The sequence below is a fragment of the Triticum aestivum genome, chromosome 3D, assembly GCF_018294505.1.
Source record: "Triticum aestivum cultivar Chinese Spring chromosome 3D, IWGSC CS RefSeq v2.1, whole genome shotgun sequence".
Taxonomy (NCBI): Eukaryota; Viridiplantae; Streptophyta; class Magnoliopsida; order Poales; family Poaceae; genus Triticum; species Triticum aestivum.
In genome coordinates this window covers 599139625-599156757 of record NC_057802.1, presented here as the reverse complement: position 1 = coordinate 599156757, position 17133 = coordinate 599139625, and the positions used below count along the sequence as shown (strand labels likewise).

Genomic DNA, 17133 nt, shown 5'->3' with positions numbered 1-17133 from the left:
AAACCCTAATAAAAATAGGTTTGGGCAGCGGACACCTTCCGATTATTGTAACTGTCAAACGAAGGGATAGGCTCCGTCCGTTGGATCTCATCAAGTTAGGGAAAAATGATATAAAGGCTGTTTTTTTATTGATTCATAATGTAGGGTATACAATCACAATGAATACACAAACGGCCTCCACATAACTAAGATGCACACAACCAACACAACACCCATAGAAAATGATCATGCCGACAAACAACAAAGTCTTGCAAGACCAAAGCTATGCCTAAACAGAGAGAGAGAAAAGAAAACTTAAGTAATGAAAACAACAATTGACAAAATACAACAGTGACCATCAGCGCCAACCATCTCTAGAAAACACAAAGACTACGAGAAAGGTTCTCCGAAAGCGGCGCCTTTAGAAAGGGAACAATGTACATGTGTCGCCATCCCCAGATCCAACCACCAAAGGTCATATCATGGTTTTCACCTTCAATATCAATTCAGAGCAAAATTCGAGCAATGACATCATCAAGGTAAGGACGCAAAGAATGCCGCCATTGTCAGGTATAACCAATTAGGGTTAAACCAGAGTTTTCACCCTCGAGCTCAAGACTGTGTACTCGAGAAGTATCACCTAGTCGAAGTCAAATAATATTGTCTCCTCCACTTGCCTTGGTCCCAATAATTGCATATATGTGCACGGTCCTTATGGCGAGCAATGACCACGCTCGTACAAGTAGGACGACGAGACTCGACAAGAGCCACTCGTTACCATCCGAAGAAAACTTGACAAGGAGAAAGGACAACGACACTGCCAAATCCTGAGTTCTGGACACTTCGGAGGCCTATATCATCCTCACAAATGGCAGTCGGTGTTGATCTGCATGAGACGACAACACCACTCGTCGCCAGTATCTCCGTCGTCCTCGCCTGTGGACGTAGATCATACAATTTAAGTCCTCTCAGGTAACCACCGTTTGGAAGAAAACCGCCCAACACCATGTTGGCCAGATTCATGGCACCACCTAACCTTGAACTCATGTCCGGGCGGAAGACCACCATGATCGCGCCCCCAGCAGCTCTCTCAAGAATATGCCCGCCCTACATATTTTGAGATATCGGGTTATTAGTCGCTAACAATTTTTCTTGCTCTTTTTCTGATATATTACTGCAAGGAATGCTACATCCATGGAAAGGCATGTAGGGGAGGGAGGGGCCCCACCCCCATGAAAATCAGGGAGAGGAGAGAATTTAGAGGAAGATTGCGTAACACAGTTCGTAAGGTTTTGTAGGTCTAAAATTTATGTATTATTGTCCTAGCAATTCTAGTGTCTTGGGTCTTGTTAGTTGTTCTACTCTTCATAGTGAGCATTCCGTGCGCACCTTGAGAGGGGAGGTTAAGGACCATGGTCAACCCGAACCCCGTGGTCACAGTCAGTGCGGTTTGATCTACTACCATGGTCCACCCGAACCCCATGAACCCCATGGGCCATAGAGTTCTTCTTGGTCACCTGTTGTGTGGTGCTGGTGGGCCCAAGTTGGCCGGATGGGCTAGTTTCACGGGCCGGTAATATGGCATGTGGGTTGTTTCCATCTGTCTTGGTTGCAACACTCTCTGGGCAGAGCCTGGTGCAGGCATCATACATTTCGAACGACGAGCTGGTCAGTGAGTGTCTTAGTCACGGGTCGGCTTGAGATCATATCATAACCAACAAGGAGGTGGGGTGGTAATGCTGGAGGCAGCAATACGACCTGATCCAACACCTTGCATGACTACCACAAGCCATACAGAGGGTCTGGAAGTACTTCTAGTCGAAACAACATCAACATAAGGGGTGGGCAAGGCGCCGGTGACAAGGGCTACAACTAGTTTGAAATGTTTCCGATTAAGTCGCCTTGGCCACTCCTAGATTGTTTACAAGCCCCCCAGCCCCAGCAACACGACCACTATTGCGCTTCTTGTGTAAGGTAGAGGGGCACACTACAATTGACTTCCCATACCATGCACCAGTGCCCCAGCTCTAAATCATGCGTCACGCTATGCGTGAAGATCCCACAGCGGCAACGGTGTCGAGGTTGGCAGGACGAGCGGCGTTCTATCTACTGTGCCGACGGCGGCGGGTCTTGGCGGCATGGTGCAGCCGAGTCTCGATGGCAGACGCATCTGGATGGACGAGCATAGGGTGGTGGTGCCGTTGGGCGTCGTGGTGGCATCGACGGATGGCCGGATTGGCAAGGATGATGCAGATCCCTTTCCTGAAGATGGGTCAGCGGTTCGATGGTGGTGGCGCCTTCTAAAACGTGTGCATGTGGTGCACGCTTTAGGTTTGCTGCTTCGGCTGTAGGTTCCGACACATTATTCGGATGGATCGGAGACAACAACGGCTGTAGATATGGGCAGTGAGAGCACTCCTCATTATCGAGGTTGTATGTGTGAGTGATGGCTTCGGGTGGCTTGATGTATGTATCGGTTGATGCAGAGGCTGGGGGTTTTAACTTTTAACCTCCTTTTCCAAAATAAAAAATTAACTTAGTAGAGGAACCAGAGGGGACTGGCAAGTGGTCCAACTCACAAACATGGATCTCTTAGTGCTGTACCCCTCAAAACAGATCCTCCGCATATGTTTGAAGAGCAAAGAGTTGAGATTACCGCTCAAGAAAATTGACATGGTGTTTGCAGAAGCTGTAGTGTACTCTTGAACGTACATGGGTTATTTTGTAGGGAATCCCTAAGTCTCTCCGCAAGAAGATTAAAACATTGGTCTGATGAAAAGTGAAAAGTGACGCTGCAACCATTCGGTTGTTTCACAGTGATCAATGGAATTTCTCTCTTCGGGGTGGAACCAGTGCTGTGATCGGCGTGTGTTGCATCAACCCAAAACCAAGTAACAACCAATTCACTACAAATCGTACGGTGAGAGCACCAATGACCACACTTGCTTGCATCGCCAGTCTATCAATCATCATGTTACTTGCGGCAATATCTCTCAGGTCATGATGGGCTGCATCAACGTTGAGCTTACCAAAATGCAGAGATGGATGACCATCGATATTTGAACGACATAAAAACATACAGAGGGGTCAAATAAAGCTTGAAATAGCAACAGAAAATATATAGTCGATTTGTTTAGTTTGTTGACGATTATCTATAGTTGTTCGAGGCAGAACAGTAATTAACTACTAGTAGGTGTTAGAGTTTGAGTTATTTACCTCATGTAATCTTAACCTATCTCTATCTCTCTCTCCCGTAGCTATCTCTATCTCCTATACCGAACCAGATCGGTATTCTCTCTGGACTCCCTTGTACGCCACGGCAAGGCTCGTTTGCTCAATTTAAATATACACAATGCGGCTCCCTCGAGGAGTGGGAACGCTTATACCAAATCTTACAGTAGGAGCTCTAATAAAATTGCTACTGCTTATTATTACTGTGAGCTAGAAGGGTCCAGTACATGACCGGCAAAGACCACGGCCCCTGAGACCTCCTCCACGATATAAAACGCAAAAGGGTGGTCGGTGATGAACTCCAACCTCATTGCACATTTCTTCTTGCGGCCGATGACGGCGGCGCAGGCAGCCGCCACGGTGCCCTCCTCATTCACCTCGATGACGGCCTTGTGGAACACCTCATCCAAGCGCACGTTGCAGACGCTCTTGTCCACGATGCCGGACAGGTCGGCGGCCTCCTCGGTGAACGCCTCCCGAAGCCCTGGGCCTCGAAGGACTTGGGCGAGACGACAGAAGAATGACAGCTTCAACTTGGGCAACAAAAGCTTCCTCACGCCGCTACGGTGCCTGGGCACGTGGTCGAGCAGAGAGCCACCCACCTCCGCAAGAGTGCTGACCATGGCGTGCAGCCCGTCGTCCTCGTCCGGGAGGAAGACGCACATGGAATACCGCGACATGGCAGCATTGTATGAGACGAAGAGCTCGGATGTTCCCGGCAGGGTCATGAAGGGGATGTCGACGGGGTCGGCGCCGTCGAGGCGGTGGAACTTGTGGTCCTCGGTGAGACTCTTGGGAAAGCGGGTCTCCCACGCGCCCTTGAAGTAGATGGCGTTGGTGAGCACGAACCTCGAGAGGTCGGTCAATGAACCCTCCGGCAGGATCTCCGAGATGAGATTGTTCGTCGCCGCCGCCGCCCACTGGTTGATCTCCTTCCTGGTCTCCTCCCTGACCTCATCCTACACATGCACGTTGTAACAAACAATGACGTACCATTGCCAATGTGAAACAGCGATCAACGTCACAGATGAAGAAAAAAAGTTAGAGTGAGTTAAAGAGGTAGGTTTAGAGTTTTGCGTGGGTGGCTAACATCCAGCCTGACGTCTTTTTATATAGATGATCATAATACAATTACATACGTATACAAATACGTGTACATGTACAATATGCTAGACCCTATTTTACATGCCCCCTCAATCTGAACTACATAAAAGATTCAGATTGGTTCTAAAACGGTCTAGCATCTGTCGAGTAGCGGGTTTAGTAAATACATCCGCTAGCTGATCATCAGTTGAGATAAACCTGACTTCCAGTTTACCAACAGCTACTCGTTCCCTCACAAAATGGAAATCAATCTCAATGTGTTTGGTCCGAGCATGAAACACTGGATTCGCCGTCAGGTAAGTTGCCCCTAAGTTATCACACCACAATATGGGTGTGCGCTGCCGTGTGACTCCAAGTTCTGTGAGAACTGTGTCTATCCAAATGGCTTCAGCCGCGCCATTCGCCAATGCCTTATACTCTGCCTCGGTGCTAGACCTCGAGACTGTAGGCTGCTTCTTGGAACTCCAAGATATAAGATTGGGTCCAACAAATATAGCAAAGCCACCAGTAGAACGCCTGTCATCAACACAGCCTGCCCAGTCTGCATCGGTGAATATAGTGACTCCAGTAAATCTGGACTTACGAATCCGTAGTCCCGTGTCTAGCGTACCTTTGACATACCTCAGAATATGCTTAACTGCTTCCCAATGAACCTCCATAGGCTGGGACAGGAACTGGCACACTTTGTTCACGGCAAAGGAGATATCTGGACGAGTGAGCGTCAGATACTGAAGTGCTCCAACTACACTGTTCAGTACTCAGCAATGCACCACTGTGACGCGAAAGGCTCTCGGATGTAGCAAGTGGCGTGGAAGTGGACTTGCAGTTCTCCATGTTAACGCGATGAAGGAGATCAAGTGCATACTTCTTCTGCGTCAATGTCATGCCCCCTGAATGAAATGACGCTTCCAAACCAAGGAAGTACTCCAACCGGCCCAAGTCTTTGATGGGAAAACTCACAGACAAGGACTGCACAAGGCGATCCACCACAGTAGGTGTAGAACCAGCAATCACAATATCATCAACATACACCAGCATGTATATCTGAATAGCACCATGTGAAAAGATGAACAGGGACGCATCTGCCTTGGAGGGAACAAAACCAAGCTGTGAGAGCCGCTGACTCAACCGAGCATACCAGGCACGCGGCGACTGTTTGAGCCCATAGATGGACCTCTGGAGTTTGCAGACATGAGAGGGATAACGAGCATCCTCAAAACCAGGGGGCTGCTGCATGTAGACATCTTCGGCCAGAAAACCGTGGAGAAAAGCATTGCTCACATCAATCTGTTGAAGACTCCACCCGCCGGAGACAGCGAGAGAGAGGACCAGATGAACCGTGGCAGGCTTCACCACGGGGCTGAAAGTATCTCCATAGTCGATCCCTTGCTGTTGAGTAAAACCACGAGCAACAAGGCGAGCTTTGTGCTTGTCAACAGAACCATCCGGACGATGCTTGGTCTTAAAGATCCACTTGCAGCTCACAACATTAACACCAGGAGGCCGAGGCACCAACACTCAAGTGTTCGTGTGACAAAGGGCAGCAAATTCCGCAGACATGGCGGCACGCCAGGCCGGTTCACCAAGAGCATCACGATGAGAAGTGGATGCGGCAAAGAATGCACCCCGACGAGTGTCATACCGCACCGTGCCATCTATGTATGTCTTGGCCTTACGCGTATGATCGCGGTGACGAGTGACCATAGTGTGCCCGGGAGCTGCATCGTCGGTAGATGGTGGCGGCGACGACGGAGACCCGACCAGTGGTGTCGCGGCTGAACCATTTCCAGCAATAGGCGACACGGGCCGGGGAGACGCATCGGGCTGGGCCGAACCAGTTGACGAGGTGGAGCAGGCGGGGACGGCAGCCCAGGGGACGTGGCTGGCGACTTGGCGATGCCCGACGCAGGCGAGGCGGGCTGGGCCGACCCAGGCGAGACGGGGGACGGAGCGGGCGACCCAGTCGGGCCCGCGGACGTGCCAGCAGGCGAGGCCGATGGGGCCGTAGGGGCCGTAGACGCGCCAGCGGGCGAGGCCGACGAGGCAGCCTCGGGAGACGGGGCATGCACGTCGGGGCCATGCACGTCCATCACGCCGGCGGATGCAGGTGCGGCGACGGTTTCCTGGGAAGAAATTAGAGCAGCATCTGCAGAAAACAAGTCAGGTGACAAATATGACAGGTCGTATTTCCGCACATGGACATCCGAAACCGGTTCATTGGATGGAAAAGTGAGGGTGTGCTCAATTGAAGCAATATCAACCGAGACACCCGGGCTGGAGTAAGGGAAAACTGACTCGTCAAAAACAACATCACGAGAAATGTAGATCCTACCCGAGGTGCGATCAAGACACTTATAGCCCTTATGCAGAGGACTATAACCAAGGAAAACACACATCTTGGAGCAGAACTCCAGCTTGTGAGCATTATACTTGCGGAGACTAGGCCAGCAAGCACACCCAAAAATCCTAAGAGAGAATAATTGGGCTGAACATGAAATAGACGGAACAGGGGCGTGTCCTTGTTGAGAACCGGAGTGGGCATACGGTTGATGAAATAACATGCCGTAAGAAAGGCCTCATCCCAAAACCGTAGTGGGAGAGACGAATGCGCCAGTAAGGCGAGGCCGGTCTCGACCAAATGACGGTGTTTGCGCTCGGCTATACCGTTCTGCTGAGACGTAGGTGGACACGACACACGATGGGAGATGCCCGTGCGTTGAAAGTAGCGATGAAGCTTGTGGTATTCACCACCCCAGTCGGACTGAACGGCCTTGACTTTGCAATCCAAAAGGCGTTCGACATGAGCCTGAAAGTTATAAAAGACTTGCTCAACATCAGACTTATGTTTAAGCAAATAAACCCAAGTGAAGCGCGTGTAGTCATCAACAAAACTAACATAATACTTGTACCCCTCCCCCCCCCCCCGAAGACGCAATAGCGGGACCCCAAACATCTGAATGAATTGATTCAAGAGGTACAGTAGTGACATGATAAGACATAGAATACGGTAGTTGATGACTCTTAGCACGCTGACATGCATCACACACTAATGGTGAATTATTTCAACTAGAACAACGAAGGTCATGGCTCCGAACAATGGAGGTGACCACATTATTGGTAGGGTGACCTAGACGTTGATGCCACTGCGAGGACGAAACGCGGACACTGGATGAAGCATGGCAAGATGACGAGGACGATGCACGAGCAAGGGAATCGGGTAGACCCCCCCCCCCCCCGGTGACTGCTACCTTGAAGAATGACGTGAAGGAAATATGCCCTAGAGGCAATAATAAAGTATTATTTATTTCCTTATATCATGATAAATGTTTATTATTCATGCTAGAATTGTATTAACCGGAAACATAATACATGTGTGAATACATAGACAAACAGAGTGTCACTAGTATGCCTCTACTTGACTAGCTCGTTAATCAAAGATGGTTATGTTTCCTAGCCATAGACATGAGTTGTCATTTGATTAACGGGATCACCTCATTAGGAGAATGACGTGATTGACATGACCCATTCCGTTAGCTTAGCACCCGATCGTTTAGTATGTTGATATTGCTTTCTTCATGACTTATACATGTTCCTATGACTATGAGATTATGCAACTCCCGTTTACCGGAGGAACACTTTGTGTGCTACCAAACGTCACAACGTAAATGGGTGATTATAAAGGTGCTCTACAGGTGTCTCCAAAGGTACTTGTTGGGTTGGCGTATTTCGAGATTAGGATTTGTCACTCCGATTGTCGGAGAGGTATCTCTGGGCCCACTCGGTAATGGACATCACTATAAGCCTTGCAAGCATTGTGACTAATGAGTTAGTTGCGGGATGATGTATTACGGAACGAGTAAAGAGACTTGCCGGTAACGAGATTGAACTAGGTATCGAGATACCGACGATCGAATCTCGGGCAAGTAACATACCGATGACAAAGGGAACAACGTATGTTGTTATGCGGTCTGACCGATAAAGATCTTCGTAGAATATGTGGGAGCCAATATGGGCATCCAGGTCCCACTATTGGTTATCGACCGGAGAGGTGTCTCGGTCATGTCTACATAGTTCTCGAACCCGAAGGGTCCGCACGCTTAACGTTACGATGACAGTTTTATTGAGTTTTGATGTACCGAAGGAGTTCGGAGTCCCGGATGAGATCGGGGACATGACGAGGAGTCTCGAAATGGCCGAGACGTAAAGATCGATATATTGGACGACTATATTCGGACTTCGGAAAGGTTCTGAGTGATTCGGGTATTTTTCGGTGTACCGGAGAGTTACGGGAATTCGTATTGGGCCTTAATGGGCAAAGGAGAGAAAGGCCTCAAAAGATGGCCGTGCCCCTCCCCATGATCTGGTCCGATTTGGACTAGGGAAGGGGGGCGCCCCCTTCCTTCTTTCTCCTTCCCCCTTCCCTTCTCCTACTCCCACAAGGAAAGGAGGAGTCCTACTCCCGGTGGGAGTAGGACTCCCCCCTTTGGCGCGCCTCTCCCCTTGGCCAGCTGCCTCCCCCTTGCTCCTTTATATACGGAGGCAGGGGGCACCCAGAGACACAACAATTGATCCTTGAGATCTCTTAGCCGTGTGCGGTGCCCCCTCCACCATATTACACCTCGATAATACCATTGCGGAGCTTAGGCGAAGCCCTGCGTCGGTGGAACATCATTATCGTCACCACGCCGTCGTGCTAACGAAACTCTCCCTCAACACTCGGCTGGATCGGAGTTCGAGGGACGTCATCGAGCTGAACGTGTGTAGAACTCGGAGGTGCCGTACGTTCGGTACTTGATCGGTCGGATCGTGAAGACGTACGACTACATCAACCGCGTTGTGATAACGCTTCCGCTGTCAGTCTACGAGGGTACGTGGACAACACTCTCCCCTCTCGTTGCTATGCATCACCATGATCTTGCGTGTGCGTAGGAAATTTTTTGAAATTACTACGTTCCCCAACATGACGCGCCTGGTTGCTTTGTCCTTAACAAAGAAAAGACGACGGTGAAACTCAATAAACACGTCATTATCACAAACAAGACGGTAGATAGAAAGGAGATGCTCTCTGATGTGTGGAACATGAAGGATGTTGCGCAGTTTAAGAGATGAACCGGGTAAACGGGAATGACCAATGTGTGAAATAGACAAACCTGCACCATTGGCCACCTGAACCTGGTCCTTGCCATCATAGCACTCGTGAACCTGGAGGCGTTCCAGATCACTCGTCAGGTGATCCGTAGCCCCGGTGTCCAGTACCCAAGGATAGTCCACAGTGTTGGTGGAGGCCGAGTTGGCGGAGCGAGTGTTGTGGTCCTGGTCATAGCGCTTGCGACAATCATCGGCCTCATGCCCCCAGTTTTTGCAAATTTGACACCGGGGGCGCCAGCGATTGTTGCGACGGCCACCACCACCGTTGTTGCCGCTGTTACCCCCGCTACTTTGCCGACCATTGCCGGCGTAGGAGGGGTTGCGGTCGCGGCCACCGTTGGGGCCGCCGTTGCCGCCTTGGCGACCATGCCCGGGCTGGCCGTTGCCATCGGCCGAGCGACCCCCACCCTGGGAGGGGTAGGGCTCCGAGTAGGGAGCACGTCCACCCTGGCCGTAGGAGCCCGAGCGAGTCACGGCGTTGGCGGAGGGAGTCCACCCCTCCGACGCACTCTGCTGAGCCTGCAACGCTTTGAACGACAAGACGAGCTAGTAGAAGCTGGAGTAGGGCATAGGTGCGTTACTCGCACCCAGGGAGGCGGCGATGGAGTTGTAGCGGAGCCGAGTCCGGTGAGGATGTGATCAATGAGCTCATCATCACGAATTGGAGAGCCGGCGACAGCCATGGTGTCGGCGAGGGCCTTCATCTTGTGCATGTACTCAGCCGCGGACATCTCCTCCTTCCGCAGCTTCTGGAGTTGACGCCGGATGTGACGGACGTTGGCGCGACTCTGCGCGCCGTACATGGCACCGACGGCCGTCCATACCGCCTGCGCCGTCTCGCAGCTGATGAGCTGACAGGTGATGTCCTCCTCCATGGAGGTAAGGAGAAGGCCCTTGACCTTCTGATCGTGAGTCCACCAGTGATGGTACGCCGGATAGTGGCGGTCGTCGCAGCATCGCCAGTCCCGACGGTGATGGTCTTGTCGGGGGCGCCGTGGTGCCGTCCAGGTAGCCAAGGAGGTTGGCGCTGGCTAAGACGGTGCCGGTGATGCCTCCCCACAGCATGAAGTTGTGGCGGCCAAGGCGAACAGAGATTGCCGGAACGGCGAGGGCGGCGGGAACGGTGGCAGCTGCGGGCGAGGTGATGGTGCCGACGCTGTTAGAGAGCGAAAGGGCGGCAGACGACATCGCGGCGGCGCGAAGGACGACAGCGCGTGGCGGCGGAGAAGAAACTCGCGGCGGCGGCGGCGCGGAAAGGCGGCGCACGGCGGATGGATCGGGCAGCGCGTAGTGTTCACACGGCGGCCCTGTGGCTAGCTAGCAAGCAGCTGCGGCGACGCGGAAGATGGGATCGGGCGGCGGCGTGAGGGACGTGCGGCGACGGCCCGACCTGGCTGATACCAAGTTAAAGAGGTAGGTTTAGGGTTTTGCGTGGGTGGCTAACATCCATCCTCACGTCTATTTATATAGATGATCATAATACAATTACATACATATACAAATACGTGTACATGTACAATATGCTAGACCCTATTTTACAGAGTGCTACCTCAGCGAAGTCGACGGCGCGTATCTCTGCCTTGTAGGACTCGGTGGCGGTGTGGAGGAAGTCCGGCGTGAGCTCCATGTGTTCCTGGTGAAACACACCGTAGGTGTATGTTATGACAGGCCCACCGGAGCTGGACGGGTCGGAGGGGAGGCCGTGCACGAACCCGGCGAGCTCGTCGGCCGACGCGACACCAAGCAGCACTAGGAGCTCATCCAGGGTTCTGCCGCGGGCTTCGGCGGCCACCAGGCCGAGCATGGTGTAGATGGACAGCGGCGAGAAGGCGATGTTGCTGCCCCTGGTATCTCTCCCTCGGCGAGCTTCTTGGCCAGGCGGAGCGCGAACGCAGTCAGGCCGTCGGAGCCCATGGCCGATGGCAGACTGGCAGCTCAGGCTGGACGGAGCGAGCATGCTTTTTGGCCTGCTCGTGGCCCGTTCTAGACCGGACCGATCGGTCCTGGCCCATTGAAGAAATTGGCCGGTCCGGTCCCTAAATTTCAGCCCGAAATTTACTCGGTCCAGTCCGGTCTTTAACCGGTCCGACCAAGCGGACCGAAGTTGCTGATCGTTCCTCGACGTTGCAGCTGCCGGCGATGCACTGGACATGCCCCGCCCCATCGTTGTTCACCAGAATAAGTGTAATGGGAAACGTTGGGGGCCGCGGCACCGGCCGAAGCTTCAGCCGGTCCAGTCCACGCGCGCACGCCGCGACCCAGTCGCGACCAACCACGTGGCGCTGCGGATCTCGCGAATCTCGCCTCGTTCCTATCTCGCAGCTCCGCGGATCTCGCCCCCATCCTCATCTCCTGCAGCGCCGGCGCCCACATCTCACCGTCGGCCATGGAAGGTCGATCCCCCGCGCGTCCATGGATGTAGATCTCACCCCGCCATGCTTTACAGCCCGTTTCGCCATTTGATGCAGCCCGTTGACCAATCCCCATCCCCGGCGGTTGCAACTCCCACACGTCTCGTGCTTCTGCCTCGCCGACGACGAGCCGGGCGGCGATGGTCGACACCGGAGGCTTCTGCAGAATCGTCGCACCCCCTCATGTTGCAACCGTTTAAAAAAAAAGCTTCATCCCCCTAGATGAAAAGTTTCAACGGGATGTAGAGCAAGCTACAAGCGGTCAGCGCCATCGCCGGAAAGCTACAACCGTTGACATGAAATGCTACATCCTTCGATTAAAAAAGCTTCAACCGAAACGACACAAAAAGCCTTGACCAAGTGCTGCTAAAAAGAAAATAGCTACAACTTTTGGTAGAAAAGCTTCAACAGTTGTTGGAAAAAGCTCCAACCATTGAGAGAGAAAGCTACAACTAGACACTATGAAAATAAGAAAGTTTCAACCAGCGATGGCTGGAGGTGGAAGAAGATGATAAAATGCTGCAGTTTTGCTACATGCTTCAACCAGCATAGATTTTTGCTACAACTGGCATAGCATTTTGCTACAACTAGCGTCACGATTTGCTACAACACACAGCCGGCGTCGCGGTTTTGCTACAACTAGCATCGTTTTTTGCCACAACCGGCATAATGTTTTGCTACATCCATCACGGCCGAGCTGCGACCCAGCACGGGTTTCTGTGAATTCCGGCGGCGAGATCCAGCACGGGGGGCAGGGGCGGATGCTGCAACCGGTCGCCGGCGAGCTGCTACGGGCTCGCGGCGAGCTGCAACCTCGACCGGCCGTAACGGAGCTCGAGCCCAAATCCATGTCGGCAAGGAGGTCATGACGTATGTAAGACATGATTGAAGCAATCCCAAGGCGGCTTGATAAGTGGGGGAGCCCCTCGTCGACGTGATTCGGCCGCGGGGAACGAATAACAGGCGGATCTAGCCGCCGCCGCCGCGGATCGGGGACGGGCAGTCGCGGGGGGAATCCAGCTCCCCTGTTTTCCTTGCTGTGGCTGTTCGTACACGGTCGCAACAAAACTGTTCTTTTTTGCTGCAACGGTTGCTTCAGTCCGTGCATGCGCGCAGATCTAACGGTCCATGCAAACCGCATCGGACGGCTGGGCCTCGACCGGCCCAACTGTTGGGCCGGTGCGCCGGCGCAGATCGCTGCCCAAGTGTAATTCAGAGGGTGTTTGTTTTCAGTGACTTATTGGTTTAGAGACTTAAAAAAGTCCCTATAAGTCCCATCTAAACCAAACAGGAGGGACTTATAGGGACTTAAAGTGGGCATTTGGGACTTATGAAATAAGACTCTCAGGGAGGGACTTATAGGGACTTATAGTAGTAATATGGTCTTTTAGTCCATGTTAAGTCCCAGGAATCAAACAGGTAGGAACTTTTTAGGGACTTGAGACTTATAAGTTGGGACTAAAAAAAGTCCTAGGACTTATGAACCAAACAGGGCCTCAGTCAATTGAAGAGATAGGGGCAAGAGGTAGAAGACACTGGTCGTGCGCTGAAGTTTCTTTCCTATTATTCAGTCCAACAGAAAAGAGAAAGTACAAGAGAAAACGGAATTAGATCCGATAATCACGGCACCGTCCCACGACTAACTCCACGCTGCCGTTGCCCTTTATTCCACACTGTTGTTTCCTTTTATTCAATCGAACAGAAAACACAAGGAAACTCCTATTTCTACTTAAGAGGCTTACCAAATCTAAACGTGCAATCACGGTTCAGTTTCGTCAGAATCTTCAGTATTTTTAGTTTCGTCAGTATTTTCAGAATCTTCAGTACTTTCAGCAGCGTAATGTTAGCGTAAAAGGATGCAGTTTCTCTGCCGTTTCCCTTTCCATTCATTAAGCGTAGGAGAAACAGAAAGAACGAGAAAGACGGGATCGGTCTGGTACGGCCGTTTCCCTTTCCTTTCATTCAGCGTAAAACGTTTTTCATTAATGATCCGGCTTCTGCGTCGACTACGCCCACGACTAGGACTCAGCTCCACGTTAGGTCTGATCCACTAATCACGGAGGACTAGCACACACAAATTTGTGTGCTCATGCACGTGCTACCTTATTTGCATATGCTAACAAGATCTGGCACCGGACACATAGCCCGTGGCATTCTCCCGGAGGACCCCAGCGCGCGCGTGCGTTGCTGCTAGTGCACCAGCACTTCGCCGGCCACACAGTGGAGGACCTCGACGCGCGTGTTGCTGCTGCCGCCGGTGTGCTGTTCGTGGCCGCGACGGCTCGCTCCCGTGCCTTCCGGCGTCCATGGTCGCCATGCAGAAGCTCACGACCACCACATCCACATCCTGACGCCCCCGCCATGGTCACCACATCTGTCTCTTGCCGTCGTTGCCGACGTCGTGGTCACCGCGACCTCTCCATGGCCGGTCCTCTCGGTCCTATCGGTCCGGCTCGGGCTTCATCGCCGCCGGTCCGGTCCCTGGAAACAGGACCGTGAGGCTGATCGGTCCGGTCCGGCTCGGTCCGCCGGCGGCCGGTCCAACTGGCGGCTCGGTCAAGGCCCGGACCGACCCGGACCGTGTCCACCCTGACTGGCAGCGACGACCTGCGCGCCTTCTTGCTGTTGGAACTCGCCCACTCGTTCTTCTCTTTTTATTTTCTCCTTTTCTCAACTCCACCGGTTCAATCTTCACGCAGGGTTTATATTCAACTACCAACCGACTCGCAAAGTCCTTTCCCTATAGGCCACTGCTAGGCGTCATCCGACTGACGCGGGGCAAAAAATCACCCGCCTCGTGGGGCGTTGGATCAGGCGTTGTATCACGCCAGTTATCTTGGTCTCAGGCAACTACCCCGGCATGCACATTAGCAAAAGGAAGAAAAAGAACACCACGTAGAGGAACAAAAAAGATGTAGCTCCCCGCAACACTTTTTGCTGCCACCGTCGAGCTTCATCATAGCACCGCTGCCATGCTCTGCAGCGCCAACACCGGCGAGGCCGTCGGTGCTCCATCGCAGAACTGGAGGCCAATTGTAGCTCCGGCAATACTTCATTGCATCTGCGACACCGGCACGTTGTGCTCCAACGCAGCACCGGCGGCCTGTTGCGGCTCCTGCCATGCTCCATTGCAACCGCGACAGCGGCGTGGCAGTGCTCCAACGCAGCGCGGGTAGCCCGTTGAAGCTCCGGCGATGCTTCATTACAGCCATGACACCGACGCGGCGGTGCTCCATCGTAGCACCGGCGGCCCGTCGTAGCTCCAGCACCGCTGCATAGCAGCACCGACATCATCAACGAGCGCTGCATCACAACACCCGGTGCCCCTTGCAGCGGCGCGAGTGCTGCATCACGCCGCTGGAAGCACCGATGAGGTATGCGTCGCCAGCGGCCACCGCGGACCACCGTGTCGCAGCGCTGGCGGCCACCGAGGACCACCGCGTCATAGAGCCAGCTTCATCGATGAACGCTGCAATGCAGCACCGTTCGCATGGAGCTTGGGAGACATCATGTTGCCGCGCCGCAGCCATCGACGGCCACCGCATCGTAGAAACGGTGTCACCGACGAGCGCTGTAACGCATGTGGAGCTTGGTCGCGTGGAGCTTGTGAGGCAGCAGCACTTAGAGCTGATGAGGCAGCAGGGCAGCGGCCCTTAGAGCGTGTCCATGGCCATGGTGGAGAGAGCGGAGAGAGAGGCGCGGAGAAGAACAGAAGAGATCGAGTTTGGTTGAAAAATCAGTGGATCTCGTGACGCTTCTGGAGATGAGGGGATAAGGCTGGGCAGTTGGTGGGCTCAGCGGGACGCGTGTCATGCGGAGAGGGCGGTTTACACGAGCGTGTAATCAGCCGGCTGAAAAGAATAATTTCCCTTCCTATACGTAGACAGCTAACACGGTTACCACATCCTAGCAATACTAATTTGACTAGTACTCCCTCCGTACTAAAATTCTTGTCTTAGATTTGTCTAAATACGGATGTATCTAATACTAAAACGTGACTTGATACATCTGTATTTAGACAAATTTAAGATAAGAATTTTGGGACGGAGGGAGTACTAACTCTGCCGAATCTGACTACTACGAGGACTCTACACCCAGGACACGTACTGCTACAACGCAAACCTAGACAAGATTACCAAACACTTGCTTGGCCTCTCCGGCTCTTGGTCTGCCATGTGGTCCGATGCGATTGACGGTGCTCAAGAGTTGGCGTAAATTAACAACGGCGGATTGGCTGCGGGGTACCTCCATGCACTATCGGTGACTCAAGGTTACGCTCCACGCATTGCCTTGGAGAGAGAGTTCTCATCCAGCGGATGAGATGTGACGACCACTGCGCCGGATGGGAGTAGTCGTCCTCTCGGTCGTGGTAGAAAGACCCGTCGTCAATGCCGCAGGAGTAGGCGGAGGCGAGTCCGATGATGTAGCAACCCCTGGCCCCACTGGTATAGCACCAAGGGGGGCCGAGGAGAGCTTCTTGTTGCGCTCTCTAGCTGGACAAAGTGGAACCACAACAGTCGGAGCACGGTGAGGCGCAGACTTCTGCAGCAAGGTCAATGACGCAGGAGTAGGGAGATCTTGGTCTGGGCAGGAAGCTGTTGTGTGCTGGGCGTGTTCCTTGGCTGCAACAACTCCAATCCCACCGATTCCAGCTGCTCGTTGCGAGCATGCATGTAAGGCATACCTGATCCAACGCCTCGCGGGACTACCACAAGCCATACAGAGGGTCCCAAAAGCATTTCTAGCCGAAACACCAGCAAAATAAGGGGCAGGCAAGGCGTCGGTGATAGAGGCTACAACTAATTCGAAATGTTTCCGATGAAGTTGCCTTGGCAACTTCTAGATTGTTTACGACCCCCCACCCACCCACACACACCACCACCACCACCATTGCGCTTCCTGTGTAAGGTAGAGGGGGGGCATGCTAAATTGACTTCCCAACTCTAAATGATGGGCCATCATAGTCGTGGAGATAGTTTTCACTGCATCGAGGTTGAGGAAGAAGAGGGGGGAAGTTAGAGGACTATCAATCGAACGCAACTACTATGCACGTGGTCCCTCCTCAGTTCACGACAGAGATGCCTGAGGCCGAACTCAAGAACTTAGAAGAGGGACCAAATGGGACTGACAAGTGGTCCAATGCTGAGCTCAAGAAGTTAGTAGAGGAACCAGATGGGACTGGCAAATGGTCCAACGCTGAGCTCAAGTTGGTAGAGGAACCTGATGGGACTGGCAAATGGTCCAACACACAATCATGGAT

At 52.8% G+C, this 17133-nt stretch overlaps 1 protein-coding gene across 1 annotated transcript; it reads right to left on the bottom strand.

The window, feature by feature from the left end:
* Positions 1-3287: 3287 nt before the first annotated feature.
* LOC123080833 (serpin-Z2A-like) lies at positions 3288-11089 on the bottom strand. Its single transcript, XM_044503783.1, has 2 exons — positions 11012-11089; positions 3288-4169 (listed from the first exon to the last, which is right to left on the bottom strand). Exons 1-2 carry the CDS (start codon positions 11087-11089, stop codon positions 3411-3413), a joined length of 837 nt encoding a protein of 278 aa, XP_044359718.1. The 3' UTR covers positions 3288-3410.
* Between the last annotated feature and the right edge of the window lie 6044 nt (positions 11090-17133).

Excerpts from the sequence above, each read along its gene's own strand:
- LOC123080833 (XM_044503783.1), bottom strand. The coding sequence starts at position 11,089 with ATGGAGCTCACGCCGGACTTCCTCCACACCGCCACCGAGTCCTACAAG. Across the intron at positions 4,170-11,011 it reads GCGCCGTCGACTTCGCTGAG|GATGAGGTCAGGGAGGAGAC; the intron begins GTAGCACTCTGT and ends GTGCATGTGTAG.